This window comes from Phalaenopsis equestris, unplaced genomic scaffold (assembly GCF_001263595.1).
Source record: "Phalaenopsis equestris unplaced genomic scaffold, ASM126359v1 Scaffold000006, whole genome shotgun sequence".
In the NCBI taxonomy this organism is placed as follows: Eukaryota; Viridiplantae; Streptophyta; class Magnoliopsida; order Asparagales; family Orchidaceae; genus Phalaenopsis; species Phalaenopsis equestris.
Genome location: NW_018164448.1, coordinates 36,883 through 47,108, shown reverse-complemented (window position 1 = coordinate 47,108; position 10,226 = coordinate 36,883). Strand labels below are relative to the sequence as shown.

Below are 10,226 nucleotides of genomic sequence, written 5' to 3'. Positions count from 1 at the left end.
AGAAGGGGAGAAGAGGAGGGCGGCGGCGGCGGCGGTGGCGGAGGGGCCGAGAAAGGAAGCTGCGGCGGCGAAACGTGTGAGGATGAGGATGTTGGAGTGGAGGCCGGATTTGAGCAGAAAGGTGAGGGCTTGGAGGAGTTTGGGGAGGGAGGAGGTGGAATGGAGGAGGGAGAGGCATTGTTGCTCGGTGGCGCGGATGGGGATTGGGGATGATGATGGTGGTTGGATTGTTATTGCCAACTGAAGGGAGGGACTCATCATCCTCCACCTGCATGGGAGGGATGGGGATTAATAATAAAGTTCAATAACTTCTGAATTAATTTATGAATTTAATTAAAGATCAATTTGATTTTTTTTAATCATTATGAGATTTATGTTTTAATGTTTGATCAAAGTGCTTCTGTTTTCAGATAAACTAATTATTATATATGTTGAATATAATTTAATCAAAATCAAAGTTTTGATAAGTTAGACCAGACCGTGCAATCTTAACCGATCTTAGGCTTAGCTTCCTTGTGAACGATCGGACCCCTTAATTGGAAAAAATATTAGATTAGAAGTCCTAATATATAATTGTAATAGCACTCCAATGAAAATGTGTCACGTCATATGAAAGACCCGTTAAATAAATAAAAAAAATCTATATTTTAATGTATGATCTGCCTTATCCGGACACATGACACGTTTTTATTGAAGTCCTGATGTAATTATGTATTGAAACTCCTGATGTAATATTTTTGTCGCTGATCGAGACTTGTTTGAAAAAATATTGTTGATCGACTTTAAGAGGTCTAGCGCACAATTTTCTGATGGGTTCTAAATTGAAATTAAGATGTATTACTATGAAAACGACACATTCAACATGTTATTATTTATTTATAATGTGCATTTATGTGAAAGTCATTCGCTCCAATATTTTGATAAATCATGATACCAAACTAATATTATTGAGAGCCACATATTATCTGAACTTCTCAAAATAAATCTAGAAAATTTATAATTCCATAATAAATACGATTGAAATATCAATAATATAATCAAGTTGGTCCCCATATTATTATATTTTTATTTAATTCTAATAAATTAGGATCATTTTTTTTATACAACATGCCCAAATCTTTTTAGTGCTACCTCTACTTTTCTTAACATAAATCAAATCAAAATATATAATCTCCTAAGTGGGTCTCATCAGATGGTTGATGTTTAACGTGGCCATACCATCTAATGCGACTCTCTAATCTTATTGCTCATTGGAATTGCACCAACCCTTTCAAGGAGATATTCATTTTGCATTTTGTCTCCAAGTGTAAAGCCACTCATCCACCTAAGCTTTCTCATCTCCGCAACACTTAACTTAGTTTTATGTTTCGCTTCTATAGGCCAACATTCTGCGCCATAAAGCATTGTAGGTCTCAACACAATTTTATAAAAAATTCCTTTAAATTTAAGTGGTACCTTTCTATCACACAATAGACCGAAAACATTCGTCCACTTCAACCATCCAACTTGAATTCTACTAATAACATCCTCATCTATATCACCATCACTTTGAACAATAGAGCCGAGATATCTAAAACATTCAGTCCTTCTAAAGAATTAATCCCCTAAGATTTTTCCACATCACGCCTTTCAACTAAAATGCATCAACCCACAATATTAGTACTTGCCCTACAATCTCAATGGTTAATGATAAATGTTGAGCTATGTAGCTATTTCGTATAGATTGTTATTATCGTTAGCTCTTATAGTAATTACAATTCAAATATATATATATATATATATATATATATTTAAAAACAAGATTTTTTTTTTTTTTAAAGTGGAAGGAAACTCATTTTCTTTCATTTCAAAAATTTTAAAAATATCAATTCAGCATTTTGAATTTTGGAGTTATCTTGTCATTAGTTTAGGATCTACCTTTTTAATCATAGGCATACTTTGGAGCAGTATGGCCTAATGGAGCATGTGATTCATATTGGAATTGAGAACCCAAGGAAACTTTGGCATTTATTGCTTGAACAATATTTGCAATTTATTTACATATTAGAAAAAGTTCAAAATTGCAAGACCAATGCATGAATTCTACATTTGTAGCTTATGTGGGATTCTCCTAAATTGGATATGCTATTTTGGAATCAATTTATTAAGAATCGTGTTCCATAGTTATGATTCATTACAATGAATATGTATTTGAACAAAAATACATAAGAAATTAAATAGTACATAAAATAATCAATATGATTGAACTTTCTCACAACATTCTAAACCCAGTCGCGTACCGCTTTAATGGGTGAACAACCCAACCCTTGGAACATACTACAGTTCCAGGTGACGAAGAACCAACGTTGAGGCGCCAAATCTTACCTCCCATGCAAACTCATGATGAGTGAGGGACCATACATTCAACATTGTCGGATCACTAAGGTCGACTTTCATCCTTGCTCGATGGGTAGGTCTTGTAGTCAAGCTCCCTTATGCGCTTGAACTCGAGGTCCGATTTCCATCTGGCCTGAAAAAACCTTTTTGCGCCTCTGTTACCTTTTTGGAGGCTCGCACCCCAAAGAAACCGTCTACTTGAGACCATCCCTTGGTCGTAGGTTTTGACACAATGTTAGCTCTACTGAGTGGTATCTCACTCCACTTAAGCTACACAGGAAAAAGCAAAAGCCAATTCCAGGGAACAATAAAGCTTCATAAGGTTTTATGTCTAGGTGCAGGTAGTTCACGTTATCACGAACATGTCTATATTATTGATCCTTTCTCTGAGATAGTGTCAAGATCATTGCGCTTTTCGTGTCGATCGGAACTTACCTCACAAGGAATTTTGCTATCTTAAGATCGTTGTAGTTACGATTGCCATTCACTACGGCTTTGGTCGTTAGATCTTCTGTCATCAGATCACCAACTTCCTTGACCTTCCATTGTCAACCCCCATACATTGTCACACGACTTTACGAAGACATGTGTTTTTGGTGAACAATTAGCTGGGCCTGGTCACTGCAACCCCCTTTTTGAGGCCCCTATCCAAAATTTGTTGGCCTTTTTTTATTGAGTTCCTTACAGAAAGTTGCTTCTTGCCAATAGATATTCTCTACTTGTTCACCTGTGTCGATTTCAGTACATGTACCCTCTTGTTGAAGGTCGTTCGAGCTCTTCCTGAGAGCACGACATAAGTTACTTCAGTGTCGTAGCGCCCGGAAGCAAACATGTGATCAAGGCATTTTCAATACCCCTTATTTTCTTATCCTGAAAAACAAGGTGGCATTGGGCCCTTGAATCGATAATCATCATTCGGCTAACCTCGCCTCCTCTGTTCGCGGGGTTAGTTCAGGAATATTCACGCCTTTCGGCCTGATCTTAGGCCCTCGCTCACCCTCCATGGAAGAACCTTGTGGAGGAACCCTTATGTTTTGAGGGCATTGGACTCTCACCAATGTTTGCATTACTCAAGCCGACATTCTCACTTTTCCTTCATCCACACCTGCTTGCGCGGTTGCTTCCCTCTAAGGCGAAACGCTCTCCTACCGATGCATTTTTATATCTCACAGCTTCGATAAATCGTTTAGCCCCATTCATCTTCGGTGCAATAGTGTTAGATCGGTGAGTTATTATGCTAGCTTCAATGGTTGGTGCTTCTAGGCAAACCTCTTGGTTTTCTCTGCACCCCTACCTTCTTTATCATTTAATGGTCATTTAAGGGGCTTAGTTGATGATCCGAGTTGTTTCCCTTGAAAATTAAGCTTATTACCCATCGTCTCACTAGTCGACCTCAACGCATTTCAAGTAGAACTAGCTAGTTATGGTTTCGATTGGCATTTCAACCCTAATCACAACTCATCTGTTGCTTCTTCAACATTAGTCAGTTAACACCTCGACTTAATTTCACCCAAGCTTCATCATGGTCATGGATAGATCACCCAGGTTCAGTTCCATAAGCAACGACAGTCGACCCATGAAAACTCATTCAACTATGGTGGATTCCCTTAGAGAAAATTGCATTCTCTGCCACCAGATCTACTAATACCAAAATTATATTCAACGTTAGATCAGTTGAAACTAGCAAGAGCAGAATAATGTATATTTCTTCTATTATTGGTAGATCTCTATTCTTCTATGACGTCAAGCAATTGAATCGAGGACCCCATTTCGATGCTTGAGGTGATAAAAAATTCATTCATACAATAATAATTTTTTCTAATTTTATACTTTGGTTGTATGTTGCTAGAAATCTACAATAATTTTAAGCTCTAAAAACATTTTCAAGATCCCTTCAAATGTAATGAATTCCATTTTACACCTACAATGAGCCAAAATGAAATTAAATTTTCTTAAAAAAAAGGCTTTCCATTTACAAGCAAACAAAAGATATCCAAGAAGATTAGCAAATCACAGTTTTAGTTTCTCTCTTGTATAAATCAGTGCTGATGTGCTGCTGCTTCTTCTTTCATATCTTCTTCCAGTTATGTTCTACTTTCATGCTTTTTTTCTGGCTGAACTAAATAGTGTTTTAAATGTTATAATATTATGATATGATAAACAAATCATAATTAATATATAATTAGTAAAATAATAAACTTATTATTTATTAAATAGAAAGCTAAAATCATTGATAGCATTTGGATCTTCTTCTAGACCTCCACATATACAGTCTATTGGAAAGTTTTTAGCTGCTGCACTTTCTCATTTTGGCATCTCCAAGCCATTGGACCTATTGTATAAATTGTTACAAATCCCCTTTGCTTCAGTCTTGGTGGATCCCTTAATTACTATGCCGCGAAGCAAAGCTATGAAGTTAACTCAAGTTAATTCTAAGTTTTGTGAATCCTCAGTTTTGCACATTGGAGTTATTATAGTTAAGTGTTGCTGAGATGAGAATGCATAGGTGGATGAGTGGCTTGACACAGAGACAAAATGCAAAATGAATGTATATGTGAAAGGGTTGGTGTAGCTCTAGTGGCAGACAAGATTAGAGAGAGTCATCTTAGATGGTTAAATCACATTAATGTAAAACATATGATAATCTGGTTAGGAGAGTACAAGTTTTAGATTTGACGTTTGTTAAAAAAGATAGATGTAAACCTAAAAAGACTAGGGCATAGTGTATAAAAATTACCTTAATTTATTAGAATTAAATGAAAATATGAGAATTAAATGAAAATATGATATCAATAGGACACATTGGAGAAAAAGGATTCATGTAGCCAACCCACTTAGTGGGATAAAAAGGGCTTGTTATTGTTGTTGTTGAACCAGACAACATCACGGCATAGATCAACTTGACCAACAAAAAAGAAAACTTTAAAGAGCTTATGCAATTTAAAGACTTAGCAATCCGATGAACCAAATTCACTCAATTGGCTCCGACATTGGGAAGATAAATTTGTGCAAACCCTTACCTCAAGTCATCTAAGTGGGTTAACCTTTAAACAATGCAATCTAAGGACATGCCTTTTGATCCAATCCAATTGAACCTAAGTTAGTGGATCAAAATCAGGATCACAACACATTGATCAATCTTCTCTTCGGTGTCCTCATGCTTCCCACACCAATCCATGAGGCCACAAAGCTCGAAAGTGTGGATAATGAATTTAATGACCCCATACGGTACAACACACATAAAAAAAAAAGTAAACGATGGGTACATATAGACATATAGAAATAAAAGAAAAAAATAAAAAAAACCACCCAGTCGCTGAAAAAGTGTGGGTCATCCCAATCTAGACTTGCCTCTGGCTCTAGTTCTCGGTAGGGATCCAGCTAGCAGATTGGTAAGATGCTGACCATTACCCGTAGTAACAAAAGTATCATCCATAAGACTCTTGAGCTCTAGTAGATCTGCATTAGTCATATATATATATATATATATATATATATATGACAAATTTAGCTCCACTTACCTCGTTAATGTCCTCATACCCATAAACTACTAATTTAAGGGGTGCTTGGCTGCAACTTGAATTAGCATTAAATAGGACTTATCAAATTCAGTAAATCTGATACTCCGTGCAACAATGATGACCTTGCGAGCGACAGCCAAAGAAAATCTTAAATCTACCTCACAATCGGATTTACTGATCTGGATTTTCATTGTGAAAGAGACGGAACACTGGAAGAAAAGACAAGGCGTGAAAACTCGATTTAACAGAGCATTGGATTTAATTTTCTTTTTTTTTTTTTAAATGTTTGGTTGAATTTAGGTTTAAGACAAGGCGTGAAAATAAGTTCATTAACTTTTTTTTACTTCGGGTATGATACTTATGGCATAGGCTTGAAATTATTTCATGTCTCCTCCTAAGCTAATACTTGGTCGTAATATTAGTAAGGTCCCGAAGGGCAAGACAACCTTTAATTTATGTATTAAAAAGGGGATGAACAACTATGTCCATAAAAACAAAACTAAATTAAAACAAAAAATAAAAATAAAATAAAATAAAATTGACATCAAATCGGTCTTACGCTTCGTTTAACAGAAATATTTGTATAATTGTTAAAATTTCATTTTATTCTTACCATTGACTATATGAATGCATGGTTGAAACACATTTAACACTAATTTAAAGTAATTTAAATCTTTCACCTAAATTTATACTTTTTATGTGGAATATGGCAACCATTTATGCGATCAAATTATGACTTAACAATCTTGTTCATTAAATTTCAGACGTACATATGGGCTTATTTGATTTGAACAAATTGATTGGGAAGTAAACATAATTTTCACCAGAAATTTAGTTTGACTGTCTGATCTAGATTTGATTAAATAAGACTTATCTAGAAGCTATGAATAAATGCATTAATTTCACAGCTCGATTTTTAATTAATAAGAAGTGCAGCATTTGCGTACATACCAAACAACTCTTATGTGTTAATATATCTAACACCAAAACATCTATATTAACACGCATAACACTCAAATCTTTATCATTACAGCAGAAAATACCAACATCCTTTTAAAAGGGAATATACCTTTTTATGCAAGTTAAAGAACCCCAAGTGTTACAAGTGTCTTCATTTAAACAGCCTTCCTGGTAAGATTTAAGCCGTGATTAGGGACTCAAAAAATGGTCGACTTTGAGAAGGAAATAGATGATTATATCCACTAGAAGCCTCTTACCTTGCTTAATATTTTTTTTCTGCATAATTCAGAATTAGTTTGCGAGCATTATTGACTTTCTAATTGTTGTGTGAATTCAATAGAATTACAATGTTCGATGGTTTAAAAATCTCATTTAATCCCTTTAATTTAGACCACCATTAAATTATAACTCCGTTCAAATTTGCATGTTTCCAAGTTTTCATCAAAAGAGATGAAATTTTGACTAATTTAGGCTGTGCGTGATCTTATGCATCACATCCTACATTTACATTTAAACCTTGATATGTGAAACAATGTAAGTTGATAGGACCACTTCTGTAGCTCTCGGTTCACCAGCTGTGAATCATTTGTATCAGGTTAGATTTGCGGCCGAGATGATGCTGGAGCACTTCTCAACCCCATTTAACACGCGTAAAACACTAATCTCAGCCCAGACATCAATGGAAGAAAATCAAACACAGTTGCAATGCATCGAATTCATCATTAAGTCTAAGGAAAATACTTCAATATGATTAATTAAGAAATATTAAACCTTAAAAACCATTATTGAAGAAATCCATGTCTGAGAAACTCTCAAAGGCTTAACTAAGCCTATCAACTCACATTTCTTTGTCACCGCTGGAATTCAGTGGATAGTGATGGGCAAGTCTAGCTTGAAAATTATAAGAACTGAATTCACTTCAGCTCGCTTCCTGCTTGTAGCTAAATTTTATGGTGGTCTATTTTTGCAATAGAGAACCAATTAGATTGGTCAAAGAATAGATTGGAACAGAAACATCGAATGGCCCAATTTACATTCATAGTAGTTTATACAGCTTTATAAAATACAAAATATTAGGAGGAAAACTTTGGAACGGCTACGTGTTTGGTTGACAGATGCAACTGAAGATTTTGAAAGGTAATCTATGAATTTTCTAATATATATCAGTCTAGTACAACAAAATGACATATATAATCATTCTAACGTCACTTTAGTAACCCATATATGACAACTGAGAAAGGATACTTTCAAAAATTTTATCTTATTTATTTGAAACTGTAAAAATATGGAGAAAAAATAGCGTCAGGATAGCCGAGACCAAACGGCACCAGTGACAACCTCAATTGTATCATTTTCTAAAATACACTCATCTTCTACAAAAGGAATAGTCTTCAATACTTTCAACTTTATTGATTCATTTCCATCACCTAAAAAACATGTGGGTCACAAAAATGTAGAGAAGAAACTTGAGACTATAATAAAAATTGACAGGGGATACACAAACCTTCCTTTTCACCCTTCTTTTCTGTGCAAATGGAAGCGTAATGATGAGGTGATTCAAGAAGGGCAAATTGCCAATTTTCAGTGAGGTTTTCAGAATCAGAGTGAACTTCAACTGCAATTTTGGATGCCTACAAACCGTAAATAAGGTTAATTTGGTTTGAAATTCCAGAATAATCAAAGGCTTTTATTGAGGGAGCTGAGGTGATAGCCTATATTGAAACTGGGTGTTTCAATTTGCAAGCCATCTTTTACCTGGTGCCGTACTGTAAAGTTTCTGAAAGGTGCAGCTGAGAATCCCCTTCCAAGAGCTTTAACATATGCTTCCTGAAATTTTGACCTGAGTTATCACCAAAGCTTTCACTTGACTCAAAATATTTCGGCTTGATAGAAAAACAGTAGCTTTTATTGTGTATGCAGCAAATATAGCCACACAACCATGTTGAGTGGAAAAAAATGAAGATGTAAGAGTGCATTTTTAATATAAAAGATCCCATAAGAAAGGACAAAATGAGAGAAACGTTGAGGTAGGATCAACAAATCTTACCTAAACTTGTAAAAATGCACACAAGAAGTCATAACATTAGCATCAGGTCAAGTCAAAGAGAAAATCTTGAAATATCAATCTACCAAAGAGACTAACCTCCCTAAAATTAATTACACTCTACAAAACCGCCAGAAGACACTCTTAATATAGAAAATAAACTTAAATTAATTTTCTTGAGTTACTATAAAGATATATTATGATTCAAAGAATGTTACCCAAATAGAGCAATTGATGTTTTAAGGCAGAGAGTTAATCATCGTAAACAAGTGGGATAACTCTCTCTCAAAATAGAAAACATGTGCAATAACAATCCTAAAATCACCAAATTCACAAAAGCATGAAATGACTCAAAGGGCCAGATATGGGTAATGAATCTAAGAAAATGTAGAATTAATCTAAGCAAGATTTAATGGATCCGTTACCCCAAGTCATCGAGCTCAAAATTATTTAGAAGACGTCAATAACCATGAATCACATGATCTCAAGCTAGATTAAAAAGGTGGGATTCCTAGACAGATGATTTATGGGTGATGGGTCCAGAAAAGATATAGGACATCCAGTCTATTGCTGTACAAGAAAAACATATGAAAATAAGAGAATAAAATAGCACAATTATTAACAGAGCTACTTAATTGAACTTACAATCCTATTCAAAACAGCCACTACCTAACATACTAAACCCCTAAACATATCAACTAAACTCATGTCTAAGCTAAAGCTCTATCTTAATCAACACGATATGCATATTGGTTATCTATCCTAAAGTGTGATAATTTAACTATATGCAAGGAGACTAGCCATGTTAAGAATGTGAACTAACATTCAAGGGTTTTGACCAATGGTAAGTTCTACACTATGCCTGTCCAAGAGATATAAAGAGAGTTTTCATTCAAAAAGTTGGAACAAAATCACGCAGTAAATTTTCAATAAAATATTTTTCTAAGTTGATTAATCAATTTATGAAAGTTGGAAGAAAATTTTTTCTCTAGAAAACTTGTCACAAACATGGGATTTTCAGACTTACCACACACAACAGAAAAAATAAAAACGTAGACAACCTGTAAACTGTATATAATAAGAAAAGTACACAAGATCGAGAAGCCATCTAAGCTAAAATAAATAAATAAACAAATTAATACAACTAAGTTTACTAAATATCCCTAGAAAATAAAAAAGGCATTTGAGCAGTAAAGAACGAATATAGTCTTAGATCAATATGCCAATTAAATTGAAATAATAAGCAAGCCTAAATTCCCTTTGCTCCTGATCATTGCTATCTGGTTCATCCAAAGTACGTCTAGTCAACTTGATCCAGTAGATTT

General features: G+C 34.7%; 2 protein-coding genes across 2 annotated transcripts in view; both read right to left on the bottom strand.

The window, feature by feature from the left end:
- LOC110018214 (pentatricopeptide repeat-containing protein At4g21065-like) overlaps positions 1-280 on the bottom strand; it is a 2,060-nt gene extending 1,780 nt beyond the window's left edge. The window contains exon 1 of the mRNA XM_020715461.1: positions 6-280. Within this exon, the coding sequence (XP_020571120.1) occupies positions 6-261 (256 nt within the window). The 5' untranslated portion in view covers positions 262-280. The remainder of the gene's footprint in view (positions 1-5) is intronic.
- A 7,627-nt stretch (positions 281-7,907) lies between these two features.
- The window catches only part of LOC110018180 (4'-phosphopantetheinyl transferase HetI-like), a 39,068-nt gene continuing 36,749 nt past the window's right edge, over positions 7,908-10,226 (bottom strand). The window contains exons 7-9 of the mRNA XM_020715407.1: positions 8,613-8,684; positions 8,362-8,488; positions 7,908-8,284 (exon numbers count right to left, since the gene is read on the bottom strand). Coding sequence (XP_020571066.1) covers positions 8,160-8,284; positions 8,362-8,488; positions 8,613-8,684 — 324 coding nt within the window. The 3' untranslated portion in view covers positions 7,908-8,159. The remainder of the gene's footprint in view (positions 8,285-8,361; positions 8,489-8,612; positions 8,685-10,226) is intronic.